Consider the following 17,674-nt stretch of genomic DNA (forward strand, 5'->3'; position numbering starts at 1 on the left):
TTTCCATGTTGTTTCCTGCATTCATCGTGACACATAATCCCTTTTATTCCCAATGTTTTCGCCCTCTGCTGCTCTCCGGGTCGCTCTATACGTAACAGAAACCAGTTGAGGAGACGAGTCTGTCTGGAGGGGCCCATCCCAAACCAAAACAGATACATGTTTCCCCAAGTTACACAGTCCAAGCCTTGGCACTCACAACCCGGCCCTCTGCGAGAGGAAATTATCCCCGCAGAACAGCACAGGAACGTTACCTGAAACCATCCCAGAAAACATCCTGAGGACAGAGCAACGGCACCGAGAGCGAGAGAGAGAGAGCACGATTCATTCCAGATGCTCCAAAAATCTCCACATTATCTCATCCATCTCGAGCTCACGCCGCCAGTTTCACATTTTTCTCAGGCGCTCCAGTTATGTCCCAACTTTTGACTCTGGAGCTAATATCATCATCTACGCCAACCAATCAAGCGCTTCGGTATTTCATTATTGCAACAGAGTTTGTTTTCCCTGTCAGCTAAAACATTTGCTACGAATTCCAAATCGAGGAATTATGTCCCTCCACTTGAAACCTCAAGTAGCTCCCGTCCCACCCTACCTCCCACCGCGCTCGTATTTTTAAGCAGCGCAGGAAAAACAAGCCGTAACTGTTACACTAGATGTCGAAAGTGAGGCGACAGCACTATCTAAACGCATGCAAGGTGAAGACATCTGCTGACTCGAGTCTCCAGTGTCACAGCAACCTGAAGCAAAGAGCTGACAGGCAGAAAATCCAGATGAACGCCTTGTTTCTCCCAGGCATTTCGAAAAAGGAGCTGATGAAGAGGTGTGCTGTCTGGGAGTTGCTGACTTTTGGCAACCTGGGACTGTTTCGGCTCGTCGAAGGTCACCGGCTGCGATTAGCGCAGACAGAATCGAATTGCTGATGGCAAGTTTGTGCTGCAGCCCCAGATGGGGTTTTGTGTCGTTGTCATTGTGACACCCGAAACCCAATTACTCTTTTCAAAAACTCCCCTCCTGTGACCCTCTGTTTGAATTTTAATCAGTTGTTTAGATCTGTGTCAATACGGGTCCTGCCAGGTGTGCAGCACCGCTCATTAAAAGTCAACTTTTAGTCGGTCAAGGACAAGGTGACAACGGGACGGAGGACAAGCGGAGGACTGTAAAACCTTCCACTCCTCCATAAGCAGAGCAATATTTTAGAGTTTATTCCAAGTAACCCAATATATTGTCAGGAAATGTGTGCTGCACAAACGTAAAGAAAGCATTCAGTTAGATGGAAACTGGAGGGGGTCGATTATTTTACACCAGTCTAGGTTTGATAACGTAGAGACAGAAGACACAGTATCAAGGTATTTTTAAAGCTGCAGGCTCTACAAATGTTTTAGCAAATTTCAGCTAATTGTTTTGTATTTTACGGCCTGAAGATTTACTCTCTTTACTAACAGCAGGACTGTTTTCAGCTCTAATAAACCCACTGTACGCTACCTGCCCAGAAACCAACTATCTTACAAAGTTAGCAACGTGCTGGTGAAATTAAAAGGAGCACTTAGCTGCTAAAGAGCTGGATATCTTCTTTAAAAAAGGTGCAATATGTAAGAGTTGTACATTTAACAAATTCATATATCACCAGAGTAACTGCTAACTGCTGCTAACAGTAGCTTGGATTGACTCTCCGTTAGCTTCAGACAGCTACAACTCAACATTCAAGTGCCATTTGTGACTGAAGTCATCAAGAAAATCATATAAAATGGGACTCAGACATTGTTTACCACAACAAAGAAAGAAAATGCGTTTTAGACTGAGACTGAATTTGAGAGTTGGTACAAAACTAGCGGGAAAATTATCTGCTTCCCTTAATAACTAAAGTGAGGTTATTATTCTGCATTATGTAATTATATTACAACCCCTGTCTTGCTCTGTTTACCGACTCCAGATTAACAACATGTTCCAGAGTCCACATGGTAATATCCTCTTTTTCTTTTAACAATCACGTCATTTATGCGCCCCACCCTCGCTCGTGAACGACCGAGCTATTCATCATTCGTTATCACGATACTATCACCTGTTACCAAACAAACCTGTTCACCTGTGGAATGCTCCACCAACAGGTGTTTGAGGTTGAGAACACATTAACATAAACTGAATAAAGCATATGAGGTGTGATGTTAAATACGCGGGCCTTGTGCTGTTTTGTGGGCAAACTATCACTTTCTGTTTCAGGAAATCGTCAGTGGCATCATCGGTATTATAATTGGACACCACACCCTGTTCGCCTCTTATGAGTGAGTTACTTCACACACACACACACACACACACACACACACACACACACACACACACACACACACACACACACACACACACACACACACACACACACACACACACACACATCATCCTGCAGGGGTCAGGCAGCACGCAGGCCGACCATTCCCCAAACCTTTTTTCCCATCCCCCCCTCGTCCTCCATCCCTCACTCCCCTCCGCTTCAGCGACTCTGAGTTCAGGCGTGGGTGCCGTCCACTCGCCCCACTGATCATTGCTGTTGCCTAGGCGACCGAGCAGCCCAGCCCCTCCAGCAGCCCCCCTGCCCAGCGATCAGAAAAAGAAGGGACATAAATTTGGATCAGCACAGAGGAAGGAAGGAAGGAAGGAAGGAAGGAAGGAAGGAGGGAAGGCTGAGATAAGTGGCTGAAACTGCCCTGAATGTGCGTTTGCTTGGTTCGACGCCACATTCGCGTCCCTGCACGACGTCAGTGACGACCACACAAACAGAACGAAGCATGCAGAACTTGTTGAAATCCCTCTTTTGGACGCTGGCATTAGATCTTGCAGTGAGTCGGCGTCTGTGCGCGCGAGGCTCACGCTGGCTCTATAACCTCATTCTGTCGGCTGAGCGCTGTGTTGACGGGAGATAACGGACAGCGGATCAGACAGTGGGCTCACAGGAACCGAGGGAGGGAGGGAGGGAGGGATGGATGCAGATGGAGGGACTGGAGAAGTGAAGTCTGTCAGGTGAGGGAGGCAAAAGTTCAAAAAATGTGACCTAGAGACACATAAATTCTTTTGGTTCTCCATCTTCCTGTGTTTCCGATTTCCACGCGGCCTCATTCCTGCCGTGTCACGGCGGGGAGAGAGACCCACTTCCGCTTTTGTTTATCCAGGAATGTGGGACGTCCTGACAGGCTGGCTTTTCATTGACAGTGTACAGCTGAGAGTTTCCCCCGTGGCTCTTTCTCCCGGCCACTCCTGTGTGTAGCTATGTGTGTGTGTCTGTGTGTGTGTGTGTGTGTTTAGACTCCATTATCTGTGTTATCAGCCGGCCGGCCTCACCCCGAGCAGACAGGGTGCTGGGAAACGCAAGCCAGAGAGCATGAGGAGAGCCCGTGTTGTGCTCCGGGGGGGAAACAACCAACATACTTGTCATTTCTCAAACAAAACCTGAGAGAATTTGAATTTCATGATTGTAAATGTCTTTGGGAGTCATTTGTAAAACTACTAAAGGAAACGCTGAGGTTAATAAAATGTCAGTAGGTTTTACAAAAAAAAAAAAAAAAGATAGAATTTCTTCTGCGTGTTCCAACAAGATCCGATACGATCCCGTTCATTTTCGCAATTATGATAAGCCTAAAAAGCCGTTGTATCAGTTTAGTCGCCAAATCCTCCAATGTGTGATGCACATCAGAGCTGTTGGCCTTCTTAGGAAAAAAGGTGTGTAAACTTAAACTGAGGCCAGAAGAAAAACCGAGTCAGCTCCTCTGAGTGTGGACAAACAGGATATCGGCGACGGAAAACATCCCATTCCTGCTTAGACTGACTTTTTTTTTGTTGTTCGGCCCCACGAAAACACGCCACACACAATGACTTGAAACCGCAGCCGCAAGGAAACACACCATTGTGTTGTTGATCGTCTGGTTTCCTCTGAGGCGAGAGAAGGAGCTCACACAAGAGAAACACCTCGGCTCTCTCCGACCGGCCGCACTTTGTGATTGATTGATGTTCAAGAGAAACAAGATCCGTTAAAAACCCCCGACAGATTCCTTTTGAGATCTTCGCAGTGATTTAAGTACCAAGTGAACACGGACTTTGATTCAGACACATTAACTGTGACCCTGATAGCTCCTGTAATCTCAGACTGTTCACACAAGAAAGGGACCAAGATGATTGATTTTGTAAATCAGAGGAGGGAAAATTAGCAAAAGCTTCAGTCACACGCGACTGTGAATATCAAGGGCGCTGCTTAATTTGTGTTAGCGTGATGAAACACACAGACACACACACACACACACACACACACACACACACACTGGTGGCCAACTGGGAGGGCTGGTTCTACAGTTTCATTGTGAGCTTTTAGGTCACGTCACTCCCAGAGGGTAAAAAGGAAACTGAAAAGAGAGAACGAGACTGAGAGAGAAAAGCCTCTGGAGGGAAAGAGTTCACAATCACTGTGGCACCTCATATATTAACACACACACACACACACACACACACACACACAGAAAGGCCAGGTGCTAAAGACCCCAGTTTAAACATGCAATTTCATGACTTCTCAGTGAGTTAATTAGGACTAATCTGAACCTAATTGGGCAGGTTTACAGGGTGACTAAACTCGGCAAGCCGTGGCGTCTCGGGACTAGCACACCGTCGCTCAAGAGAGTACACGTCTGACTCCAGAGAGCGACGCCTCCTCTGACAGGAAGGAACGTACAAATTCGAAATTCAAATGAAAGCATCGTGCCGGGAGCCCTTATGAGCCTTAATCTCCAGTGAATCATTAACCCATCGGACTGGTTTCTGAGTGCCACGCGCTGCTGATAGGACCGACAGCCTCGCCGGAACGAGGCCTGAAATGCATCCAGGCCAGATCACACCGGGAGGTGGCACAACAAAATTCAATATATAAAAAATAAAATATGGTGCAGGGCTCGCTGTTTGTACTACTGTTTCTGGGAAGCTAACAGCTAATAACACAATCTCTGTTTTCTAGGTACTGTGTTGTTCATTTACCTGTTGGTGTTTTGTCTCAGGCTTGTGCACCATTTCATTCAATAAAGCCTTTTACTGAGGAGGAAAACACATTTATCCAGGCTAATGGCTTGCTTACTGCCAGCTAACAGTCTGCAGCAATGGCCGACTTTGTGTGGCAGCTTACAGGAGAATTAAATAAAAGGGAATGATGCAAAACAGATAATGTTCTGAAACAATTTTGTTCATTTTTTAGCTTTACGCCAGATTGACAGATAACCATTAGCAACATTAGCTCGCCACAAACCTATGTTAGGTCGCTAAAGCTTTTCTACACTTGGTGACTGGAAGACCTGCCAAAAATGAAAGTGACTGAGGTACATGGTCTTGGGAAAGTCATCAGTAAAGCTCCGACCTCACTACAGGATAAGGGATTTAATGTTCATGTGTCCAGGTGTATCTTCAGTGACTTTTTAGCAGCCGGCTAGGCTACCTAACAAGCTAACATCACCAGTTAAAAAACACCTACGTGATGATTAAAGCACGGGGATAACTACAGACGAGTTAGCTCATCAAGCTAAAGGACGTGCATATCGTAAAGCAGATATACGTCACATGATCAAAAACAGGAAATTTAAACCCCTCAACTCTGAGCATAAAGTTCATTCCAGCAAATCAAAGTGGATGATGATGAAACATAACGACCCAAAACATGTGTGGTGTGTTTACGTCCTGAGTTTCTGTTCAGCCTGGAGATCCCCCCCCGACCCCCCAACCCCAAACAGCTTGTGGGTCCAAGTTCACCAAAGCTGAGCTCAAAGCCACACTGATTTACTTCACTACTGCGAGCAAATCCACTGGAATTTAATCATTTCAGCACAAAATGGGTTTTTTTTTTTTTACCAGTGACCAAGCCTTTAGGTATGAGAGGAGGGAGGCGAGGCGGGGAGGGGGGAGGCCACTGTAAACCTCTCAGTAATGGAGGTCCACGGCTGCTGCAGTCTGGCCTCCGGCACACACGTGGAAAAACAAATACGCACGGATTGTGTGCAAAGGCCGATGGATGTAAAGCCAACGTGGCCTCCGTGGATGAGAACGAGCCCGAGTTGGGACTGAAGCCCATTGAGTGAATGACTGTTTTATTTACTGCAAGTTTCATTAGTGTGCATGTGTCAGCTCACTCACTCACATCACCGAGGGAACGCCAACTTAACCACATGGGTTTCAAACTAAAAGAATATATACTTTCTGATGCTTTCAATGTGAAATGCAGTCCTCCTGCACGACGTCAGCGGCTTCGCTTTCCAGACAAAACTGTGGAATAAGTGGGGAAATATGTTGACACCAGCCTGTGGAGGGGGTTGGATAATATCCCTGCTCTCTGTTACACGTCACTGTATCTGCCTGGGTTAGAAACATCGTTCCTGTGAAGTCATTTAGCAGCTGATGGGACAGGAGTATGTGTCGGGGGTCAACCGCAGAGAGGATCTTTATCAGTTCATCTGGAGAACCTCAACGCAGCACTTTGCCGTCTCGCTGAGTGTCTGGGTGGCACTAAGGCGAGCTCTCTGTCGCTGCATCGTATTTCAAGGCAGGTCTTTTGACAGGGAATTGGGTTCCAGACCACCAGAAGCGAACGCATCAGACATCGAGAAAGTCTGGAAATAGAAGTCGCCGTTAGGAGGTTACGAAACACGGAGGTATTCAATGCAGCCCTTTTCTTTTCCTCTTTATTTCCTCAGAACTGAAGCCTTCGCTCTCCAATAACATTACTCACACATCCTGGTCCGAGTAAACACACACACACACACACACACACACACACACACACACACACACACACACACAGCCTGCATCCCCCAAAGGAAGAGGACTGGTGGTGGTGGTGGTGGAGGAAGAGGAGGGGGGTTCTTCAGCCGTGTCAACGCACAAGAAATTCAATTAAGCAGACAGCAGGATGTCTCCGAAAACCCAGCCTCCTTTGAGCTCAACATGCACCCCCCCACCTCCACCCACCCCACCCCCAAAGGCTTCCCAGCCAACCCCTTACCGCCGTTCAGCCACTCCCCCCCTCCAACAACACCACCGAGGCCCATTGTGGGCTCCTTTTGCTGGGCCCCCCTTTCATACACTCCTCTCCCAGCGCCTCGTTTGCCTCAGAGAAGGTCCAGATTTACATTTGCCAAAAAGTGAAAAATTAAACTATTTCTGGTGGAAATAAAAAAAAAAAAAAAAAGATATGAAACATGGAGCTCTGACTCGAACAAATGGTCAGTTTTATTCTTAGGAAGTACATTCATCCTCCTCCTCCTCCTCCTCCTCCTCCTCCTCTTCTCGCCTATGTCTGTGTGTGTGTCTGGCAACCGGACAGATGCTGTTCATTTAGCACTTGAGCGGCGATCCTCGAGCTTGTCTCCTAAATGCCCAGGGGAGCCGCTGGCATTTGGACAGCATTAAATAAAGTCACTCGGCAGACCTCACACCGCGGACCAGAGCTGACCTCACAACATGGTCACTCCGCTCGGGTTTCAAAAGCAGCCAATCTGAGTAAATCCGTGCTGGTGGAGAGACTTTTTTTTTCTTTCTTTTTTTTCTCCTTACTGTAAGCAAATCACGTCTGCTAACCCGGACATCAAGAAAAACACTTGTTTCATCCGCAACACGTGCTGCAGCAGATTAGGATCTGTGCAGCGTCGCTTTGTGGTTTGTTTGTTTTTTTCTATCTCGGTTTATTTCACAAACGCCGTGCAAATAACAGTTGTTTTTTTCTTTTCCGCGTGGAGTTTGTTTGGCTACCATGTTAAAACAGAAAACGAAGAAGCAAAGCCAGAAAAAAAAAAAAAAAAAAAGATTTGTGATGCTCATCTTTGTTCAGGAACTAGACAGCATCAGTCTCATCACTGTTTTTTTTTTTTTGTTCACAATGGAATAATAAACCTTCTCCCATGCTAGGTGTGTGTGTGTGTGTGTGTGTGTGTGTGGCTGTAAATCATGACAATGATGAACACACCGAGCCGGGGCCCTCAGGGGCAAACAATGTCACACACATCTATTGAAAAACAGCGGCTTACAGAGATTGCCAGGACGCTGCAGAGACAATATCGATGTTACGTAACGACAGACCAAAACACACCACCCCAAAATCTGTGTGTGTGTGTGTGTGTGTTTCTGGATTAAGGGCTCCCTCATGCATGTCTCCATCCCCCTTTTTTTTTTCTTTTTTTAATCATTTGTTACCTTCACGGTTTTTCACAATTCCAGCAATGTGCGATTGGATAACACATGATCTGATTTTGAAGGGCCCGCCTGCTCTGAGCTCCTGTTTCTGCTCCGGCCTCGTCCTTGTGAATCAGGGTGAGATATAAAATAAATATATATGAAAAAGGTTTCAACTAGGATAGGGGGGATTTTTTTTTCCGCCAAGCCATGAAACAGAATTTATCCCCCCCCCCCCTCTCCATGTGCCAAACAGATCATGGCAAGTTATCAGCTACCATGTGCTGGCTAAAACGAGAGCTTAGTGTCCTCCTGTTCCATCAGAGGGCTTTTTTTTTTTTTTTCATCCCAGCTCGGAGCTTTCAGCCGTGTATTTAGGTCTTAAAAAAAAAAAAAAAAAAAAAAAAACCAGGGACATTGATTTTCTGGTAACATGCCACGCATTTCCAGAACCGCCCCCCCCAACCCTCCTCCTCCTCCTCCTCCTCCAAAGCAGATATGAGTGCTCGTTCACAACCCGAAAAAAAAGACGAAAATGATAATCAGCAACAAAAAAAAAAAAATCAATTCGCTTGAGTCCCACCACCACCATCACCCTCGAAAAGCCATTTAGATAAGTCCTCTTCCTTGAGGACCACTGACCTTAATCAGTGCAGATTCAACATGATGGGGTAAGCGAGGGACTGAAAAGGCCACTTAAGGATGCTGTGTGTGGATATGTGTGTGTGCTATAATCACCCCAATCAAGACTTACAGTGAGGTTAAGCCTGGACCCCCCTGACCCCCCTCCTCCCCTCCATGATAATCCTTCACTGCAAATTTGATCATCAGCATATGTTGTCAGCGCACTCACACAGTATCTGAGTTTAACAAGCAATGAAACCCAGAATAAAAGAGATTTAACAGGCCAGCCATGTCTTTTAAAGTGACAGCCATATTGAATTATATAAAAAAACAAGTATACTTTCAAGGGGCCCTTTAAAAAAGTTCTCTTATAACTTTTGCTGTTCCTTCCCAGACTATAAAAGTAACTTCTGGGTATATAACTACAATCAAAAGCTTTTATTTTGAAATGTATCCCTGTCCTGACTGGTTGGGGGCCACCTGTGTCTCCCCCCCCCCCCCCCCCAGGTGTGTGCACTCACCATTGAGTCCATTGGGGATGCTCCTGTGGTGGTGCGGTGCCGACAGGTCATCCATGGACCTCCTCATGGTGGGGCCCAACTTACTGTTCTCCGTGCTGGGCTTGTGTATGTGGTTGTGATTGTGGTGGTCTGGGCTCCCGGCGCTCCCCGTGCTGGACGTGCTGCTCCCGTCCCCCACGTCCCTGACGGTACCGGTGCCCCCGTTCAGGTTGGTCAAACTGGACTGGCTGTCTATGGAGCTCCTGGACCCGGCTCCGTTCCTCTCCTCGTCCAGCATGAGGATGATCTCCTTCAGCTCGGAGTTCTCCCGCAGCACGGTGTCCTGGTTGGCCTCCAGCTCCTTCAGCTTCATCATGTAGGTGCCCACCTCCTTCCACATGGCGGTGGCGGTGTAGCGGCCGAAGCGCTGCCACTCCCGGGACAGCTTCTTGCCCTTCTGCCGGTCGTCGTCCAGGAAGCAGCAGAGCTCCCGCAGCTCGTGGTTGTCGTCCTGCAGCTTCTGGTTGATCTCCTTCAGGCTCCGGATCTCGTGCAGGTGCACCTGCAGCCGCCGGTTGATGTCTTTCATCATGTTGCTGTGCTCGATCATCAAGTTCATTTTCTCGCCGTCGACCCTCCGCAGTCTCCGGAGCAGCTCGTCCTTGCTGCACCGCAGCAGCTCCTCGTCCGTCAGCTGGCTCAGATCCTCCTTCGGCCCCTCGGACGGGTTTTTAGCCATGACGGTCTGTTCTGCGAGTCTCTGTGAGGTCTGTGAATCGGCCGGGCTCGAACAATTAAACTCTCAAAAACTCCTCTAACCGAGCCTGAGCTGCGGAATCGTGTTAAAATACATCTTCCAGAGAGGTGCGAGTGTCGCTGTGTGGTCCGCTTCAACAGGCCGATGGTGGAAATGAAAATATGAAAATGATGCTGACCGAATTCCTTCACTGGTCTAAAAAAAAATATAACAATAATAATCCTGTTTTCTTTTAATCTGGTTTATAATAATAAAAAAAAATCGCACACTACTCACTCTAAATAACAACACATGGCTTTTAAATCGATCCGCGGTGATTTTGTTCGATCCGGTTCTGGTCCCGTCAGCACAGCGCAGCGCGTCCCGTGTCCGCTGGACATCGCTCCATTCAAAACAAAAAAAAACAAAAAACGATGGGAAACAAAAACAACACGCACAGAAAAAAAAATCTAAAAAGAAAATCTAAACCAGACTTCTGATGGATAGATAAATAAATAAAAGCAAAGAGCTTTGTTTGTTTCTGGTGTATCCAGCGGCTCCTGCTCCTGAACGCGTCCCACCGTCAACAACACCCTGCTCGGATTTAAGCCTCTTTTCACCGAGGCGCTGCGTCGGAGGACGGAGGGATTCAAACCTTCTCCCAGCTCAGCTCAGCTCGGCTCGGCTCGGTCGGAATTAGCAGCAGCAGCAGCAGCAGCAGCGGCCTCCCCTCCTCCTCCTCCTCCTCCTCCTTCTTGTCCAAACACTAGGGTTTGAAATCATTCAAGAGGATTTCGGCCAAGACGGCCAATCAAGACGTGGGAGCGCGGAGTGGGCAGCAGGTAGCTGAGCAGCGCGCCGGAGCCTCGCACGGGCGCAGGCTCGGCCCCCTTAAAGGAACAGTGCGACGCGTTCAGGGGCCGCAGAGACGCGTTCAGGGGCCGCAGAGACGCCTTTATAACAACAACAGAGCGCTGAATTCTGGCTTTAAATGCATTTTCTATGGCATATATTGTATTACATTACGACACAAACATATACTGAAGCGTTTATGAGTAATGTGTTTTGATTTTTATGTTCTTAAAGGAGCAGAATGTGTATATGTGTTTTTTTTAATGCCTAAACACACTAAATAAATAACAAACTGACCTTAAAGGACAACACATGTTCATACTGTTGTACTTTGTTTACATGTGGCGGACCCTGCCACTTTCCTAGCTTCAAACAGTGTTCTGGAGACCTTATTTTTCCCTCTTCTGGAACAGCTTCTTCATAGAAACTACCTGATATTTGTATTTATTTATACATCAACATTGTTAATACTCACAATACTCATTAATATTGTAAATATTTCAATTCTTAGTTTGAAATTCTCTGTCAAAAACTACAAAATGTGCCTATAAATGTCTACAATTATGATAGCTGTACTTATTTTTCAGCAAAAATGCTGTGTCCATCTAAATAATTAGCTTAATTCAATCATTGTTTGTTGTTAAACCCTACTGACATCCATGTGATTCACCACTTAACAAACATATTAAATAGTTTTAAAAAAAGAAAACATGACAACAAAAATGAAGTGTAGTTGAGTGACATCTTTTGAAAGTCTTAATTCCTTCATGACTGTAGTTTAACAGGTGCTTTTGAGATTTCTTTTGCAATATCACAGCGCCCCCCTGTGGCAGGGTGGCGGTAATGAAATAATGAAATGTAATAATATCAGATTGTCATTCATAATCAGTTTATTTAAGTGCAAAACGAACAATTAATTGCTCAGTCATTAGTGCAATAATGTGTTAAAAGAGCTGATACATTTCTTTTCGTGATTTCTTTTAATTTATATATAAAAAATGTTACATTCAGAGTGTTTAAGGCATGAAGAAGGTTTCAAAGCTCAGTGGTTATTGAAGAGTTTGTCCCAACAAGATTAAAGTGCTGAAGATTTTGTTTCCCACATCCTCAAACTGACATCATAAATTCATTCATATATATTCTGCATCATCACTAAAACAATGCTGATATTACTGATGAACACTAAAATAATGTAATATAAGAACTTTTTGCTGGAGAAGGAGCACAGAGATGCATTGTGATTTCCTCTATGATTAGAAGGAATGATAACAAACATTTGCTGGCGTCTGTGCCAAACAAACATGTTTTCCTACATCTGATAATCTAGATTTGCAGCACTATGTGTTCATTATGATGCTATTTTTCGACAGGATGGATCAAACACTTTGCTGTGTTGCGATTCTTATATTAATTCATTTAGCGGTAACCTCTCACTTCTTGTGGTTCCTGTATCTGACGGAACACACCACTCCGCTCTTCGGCCGGAGCGTGCCGGTGTCCAGGAGGTCGTAGCTCTGTCCCGGCACGAGGGTAAGGTCAAACCTCTGGAGCAGCTTGGCCATCACCACTTTAGCCTCCATCTGCAACCACCCATTGTGTTAATTTCATGTGTTACCTTCACACGTATCTGTGTGATGCTTTTTTTTTTTTTACGACAGTCTCCTCCCACCTGAGCAAAGTTCTGTCCCAAGCATGAGCGTGGACCAAGGGCAAAGGGGTAGTAGCAGTAATAAGGCCTTGTAAAAAAGGGACAGGAGAGTTATTACACAGCACTTCAAATGGTTTCTTGGTTGTGTATACAGTGTGCGTTACTTACTTTGGAGCATCCGGGTGAAATCTGTCCGGATCAAATTTCAGCGGGTCCTTGAAGAATTTCTCCATTCGTCCACACGTGTAGCTGCTAAACTGCATTTCAGAATGAACTGATGAACACTTTGATAGCAGGTTTATTGTATCAGTATTCTCAGTATTGTCCTTTTTGTGTACATAGTACTAACACACACAATTCCTCCTTTACAGGAGCAAACAGGCTCAGAAGTAAAAAGACTCACTACGCCTATGACTCCTGCGGGAACGTGGATGCTGTCAATGACGAAGTCTTGCCGGAGCTCACGAGATGTGCCCGGAGCTGTGGGGTAAATCCTCAGAGTCTCTTTGAGCACCTGTGGGAAGGTGACAGTGGAAAAAAATAGGGACTTAATTAATTAATTAATTAAGATTTTAATTTAGTATTACCTTTCAAAACCTAGGTTAGAAAAGTGCTTTATAAGAGGGTGAAGGGTAAGAGAAGAGTAGCGCAGAGAAACTGTAAGGAGAGAAAACAGAGAATAATATAGAAAAAAGTAAAATTTAGTTAAAGGTTATAGGTCCTCAACTGTGATAAGAAAAAGGATAAGAAGAAGATAGAAAAGATAAGAACCAAGAGAGTTTGGTGACCTATTCTTCCCAGGGGGAGACATTTCCACTGCAAGGTCAGCGAACGCATCATTCCCTTGTGTTTCACATTTCTAATACACCGTTTCCAGAGGTAAGATTATTAAAAACCTTCTAGATAAGGAGGAGAATCTTGAGCCAGTTAAGTGACATCAAGACTGAGGTGATACGAGAGCAATATGAGGTCTTAACAGGAGGACACAAATAACATTTTTATGTAGACAAATCTTTCTTTTTGAAAATAAGTTGTGCAGAATTACAGCATCTCTTTTCCTTTAAAACATTATTATGATTGTGAATTAATAATTCTTTAATGTTTTTGCATTGTGTCTGTTTTGTCAGCAACAAGAGTCTTGACCGCTAGCTAGTTAGCATGAGCAACATCAGCTACAATGGTCACTTTAGGGGGGTAAAGATGAGCAGCAGTGATGTCAGAGGGAGAGAGAACGCCTAATTTAGTCGCTGGGCGTCAACAATTGCACCTTTTAAGTTAATGATTTTCTATTAGTGGCAAATGACCTGAGGTATTGGACGCACATAGCGGTTATATTAGACGCCACTGGCCCTAACAGAGAAGTAGAGTTGAGTACCATCAGCTGTGTAACGATAAACTGACTAATCAAGTGACGAAAGGGATCAGATATAATGAAAATAAAGTGGGACCATGATTCGACCCCTGTGGCACCCCACAAGAATCATATTGTAAACGCTATGTCGACAGTCACTGGAACAATGAATAAATAAATGTGAGTATATTCACAACATGCTTCATGACATGTACCTGTGAGAGGTAGACCAGCTGACCCAGATCGTCATAACTGATCTCCTGCTTCATCCCGATGACATCATCCACCTCCTTCGTCACTCTGAGAAACAGAAAAGCAAACTGATGAAACCATCGCTCACACGCTACACTGTGAAACTGCTTTGAGCTGCACTCAATTCTCACTTCTCCAGTATGTCAGGGTGCCTCGCAAGTTCCATGATGCAAAAAGCCAGTTGATTGGCTGTCGTCTCCTGACCTAAAATGTGACAGACAGCAAAATAAAGAAGAAAACAATACCTTCAAGTGGTGCAAACACAGACCAACAACACAAATTCAAGTCATAGTGTTCTTTATCTCTACTGTAAACAAATAGGTAGACCATGAAAAATCAATCAAAATCAAATTCAGGACTTTTTGTTTATTTTGGAGCATTTTGATACATCGTAACTGAAACAACTCAAACTCACCGGCAATGAAAAATGTTACAAAATTGTCCAACATGAGATCTTCATCCTCCTGAGTCATGCTTTCCTCTGGAATAATAACAAAACATGCAATTGAACAAGTTAACCGATATTCTAGTTATCTTTTCATAAACTTAATCTTAAAAAAAATCTATGTTGGACTGAAAGTTGAACTCATTTATAGACAAATAAATTGAATTTCCTCCGGAACTTGAATTTCCTCCGGGATCAATAAAGTATCTATCTATCTATCCTATCTAAATACTAATCCACTGATCTGACCTAATTACATTATGAATCTACAGTATCTGATTGTGAACCTTGCAAATCTATTAATATGGACGTGTTAATGACACATGTAAATACAATAATGCTTGTATTTTATTTTGAAATATTTGGATCTTATCTAGACACTAAAAACTATCGTTTACAACTGCTGTGATCCCTATTTCGACACAGGGACGTTAAAAGGTTCTTCTTATCTAATCAAAATCGATAATCTGATAAAGATCGAGACCTTTGCCAGCACTTTTGATGATCTGTGTGAGGATGTCCTTGGGGACTTCATCCCCGTTCTGCATGGCGGTCTTCCTGTCCTGAATCCACTTTGCTCCAGTTGTGCGCAGCAGGCGGCAAGACTCCCTCACTTCATTAATGAACGGTCGGTTCTTTGGATTCAACTGGAAAAATGCAAAGATTTGGGCTTTTTAGATTTTAATGATCTCACAAAGTTGACAATAATGTCCACTGTTCAAACTCTGTGAAGTCTCACCCCAAAGAAGATGTCTCTGACGTTGTACACCATCCCTTTCAAACACGTCTCAATGGCTTTGGGGAAAGTTGAACTGTTGTTCAGCAGGTCTAAATCCACACCGAACGCAACCTGACAGCCATCCAGAAAACAAACACACGTACTAAGACAGTTACAACATTACAGAAATGCTTATTTGATCAAGGCTGCTGCTGTTGCACAAACTATGGCACAATACCTTAGCGATCACATCCAGGGTGACACAGTTGACCAGCTGGAGCATGTTGGCCTCTTTTTTCTGTTCAGCCAGATCGGAGAGGGTCGTCATCAGTTTCTCTGCCCTCTCATTGAAGGTGCCCATGAGTCCTCTCAAATACCTGAAAATAAGGGGTTGTTTTAGACAGTGGACTCGCTCGGCCGGGACGTAACAGCCAAGCTGATGTTGTCCAAAGGAAACAAAGCAAAGGTTTGAGCAGATGGTCGTATTTCTCTCTTTGTGATGAGAAAAATAACTCACAAGCTGCTGAACGCTGGGTCCATTATTCTGCGCTGTTTATACCACAGTTCATGGTCCCTTGCTGTCACCAGGCCATTACCGAGGAACCTTGAAGAGAGACGTGAAGCACAATAATTTAAAAATATCGACATGAAAATACCGACAAGTGTGCTAAAACATCCCAAGATTACTTGAGTTGACGTGACGGTTTATAAATCAGATTGTTCTCTGTAGCTAATCTGACCGTGAGAGCGATAAACCACCTTTGACCAAACAGGTTGAAGAGTCTCTGGTGGAGGAAAGAGTCTTTGGGGTACTTTGAGGACATCAGGATTTCCTGAAACACAGCCATCAAAAGAAGGAACTGTGAATAACAAGGTGTTTTTAAAGGGAAGCTCTGACAATTTTACACATGAAAAGTGTATTTACAGGTTATGGGAATGAACTACTGCATCCATGGAAAAAGTCATATAAAGAGTTTTGTGGTGTCACTCAGTGAGTGGGTTGCATTGTGGGTAATGTAGGCACCAGCTTTTGAAAAGCAAAGCAGTCCACTGGTCCAGCATTTCACTTGGACTCCAGCTGGAGCAGAGCTATATCACCGGTTTCATTCCACCCATTTATCTCCCTTTTTCAAAAACAGCGCCTACATTACCCACAATGCAACTTAACCACTCACCAGAGACAATTGATCAGATTTACATGCTCTTTTTCCCCTTGTAAATTTGATGGTGTTATCGCGTAAAAGCAAATATTGTAAAGATATAAGCTCATAAATTGTCACTGTACATTTATTGTTTTCCTGGAAGGATTCTCTAGATAAAGGCGGCTCAGCCTGCCTATCTGTGCCCTTTTACACTATTTATTGCGACATTACTTGTGCAACTGGTTAAGTAAATAGTGTTGCTGGGTGTGGCGTTACCTTCGTTGCTTCTGGACAGCTCACAAAGATCATAATATAATGCAGAAAATTGATCCTGCACACAGGCCCGTAAGTCTCCGTCCTGCAGAAAGACATCTTCATCATATGACTGAATTGCAAATATGCATAGTGACACATGCAAAACCAGTAGCAGAGGGAGGTGAAAGTGCACTGGTGACAGTAACCACTGTAAGTAATGGATATCTGATCTCTAAACACATATACCCAGTTAATAAACACACATACAGTCACACATTTAGCTAGTTGTAGCTTATAGCAGCCTATAGGGGGCTTTATGGTAAACACAGGCTGGACTCTTCCTGCTGATGGCCGTTTGTTCTGATTTGACCTTGTTTTCCGTTAATTGTCCGTTAACACTTAAACCGTCGCGTCGCGCGCTCACCATTCCAGGAATTTGTCGTGCACAATCCCGCCACTGTTCATGATTTTCAACATCGTCGGTGAATGTCCGAGCAGGAAGCTGTGGACGGAAAAAAACAAAAGTGTGAAAAAGAACAACAACAAAACGAAAACAGGTAAAGCTAACTAATGAGGGTAACGTCGGCGTTAAGCTAACGAGTGCTACAGCTAACATAATAACGTTAGCATCGAGTAAACAAGCTAGCTTTCTGCTCGACTGTACCTGTCTCTCGGCGGCCCGGGAATGTGGTCGTACTTCATATGGAGGTGTTTGAGGTACAGGCAGTAGCCGAGAAACGCCAGGAAAAGGAGAAATAACACAAACATGAGCGCTTGAGCTGTCCAGCCCAAAATCATGTGGAAAACGGCCATGTCGGCAGGTGAAATCCCAGCTGCTGTGCTGTCGTTGTGTAGTGGGTCCAGTGTTAAGGATCAGGTCAGTCAGATAACTTTTGCTCTACTCGATGGGGGGGAAAAAAAGGAAAAGAAAAAGGAGTATAGTGCCTTCAAAAATATGATCTACCACACG

At 44.6% G+C, this 17,674-nt stretch overlaps 2 protein-coding genes and 1 long non-coding RNA gene across 8 annotated transcripts in view; 1 reads left to right on the top strand and 2 right to left on the bottom strand.

Annotated features, from left to right (window-relative positions):
- ccdc85cb (coiled-coil domain containing 85C, b) overlaps positions 1-11,142 on the bottom strand; it is a 48,317-nt gene extending 37,175 nt beyond the window's left edge. For 2 of the 5 annotated variants that reach the window (XM_037087413.1, XM_037087411.1), the window contains exon 1: positions 9,327-11,142. In XM_037087413.1, the coding sequence (XP_036943308.1) occupies positions 9,327-10,044 (718 nt within the window). In that variant the 5' untranslated portion in view covers positions 10,045-11,142. The remainder of the gene's footprint in view (positions 1-9,326) is intronic. The other 3 variants (XM_037087410.1, XM_037087409.1, XM_037087412.1) reach the window with 3 other exon arrangements.
- A 618-nt stretch (positions 11,143-11,760) lies between these two features.
- LOC119013059 (cholesterol 24-hydroxylase-like) lies at positions 11,761-17,616 on the bottom strand. Its single transcript, XM_037087407.1, has 15 exons — positions 17,369-17,616; positions 17,129-17,206; positions 16,726-16,807; positions 16,067-16,140; positions 15,825-15,911; positions 15,546-15,684; positions 15,329-15,439; positions 15,074-15,236; positions 14,560-14,625; positions 14,276-14,348; positions 14,108-14,192; positions 12,945-13,055; positions 12,710-12,798; positions 12,563-12,629; positions 11,761-12,473 (listed from the first exon to the last, which is right to left on the bottom strand). Exons 1-15 carry the CDS (start codon positions 17,515-17,517, stop codon positions 12,324-12,326), a joined length of 1,524 nt encoding a protein of 507 aa, XP_036943302.1. The 5' UTR covers positions 17,518-17,616; the 3' UTR covers positions 11,761-12,323.
- The window catches only part of LOC119013064, a 28,734-nt gene continuing 28,205 nt past the window's right edge, over positions 17,146-17,674 (top strand). For both annotated transcript variants that reach the window (XR_005072679.1, XR_005072678.1), the window contains exon 1: positions 17,146-17,261. This is a non-coding gene — a long non-coding RNA (uncharacterized LOC119013064). The remainder of the gene's footprint in view (positions 17,262-17,674) is intronic.

Source organism: Acanthopagrus latus, chromosome 22, assembly GCF_904848185.1.
Source record: "Acanthopagrus latus isolate v.2019 chromosome 22, fAcaLat1.1, whole genome shotgun sequence".
In the NCBI taxonomy this organism is placed as follows: domain Eukaryota; kingdom Metazoa; phylum Chordata; class Actinopteri; order Spariformes; family Sparidae; genus Acanthopagrus; species Acanthopagrus latus.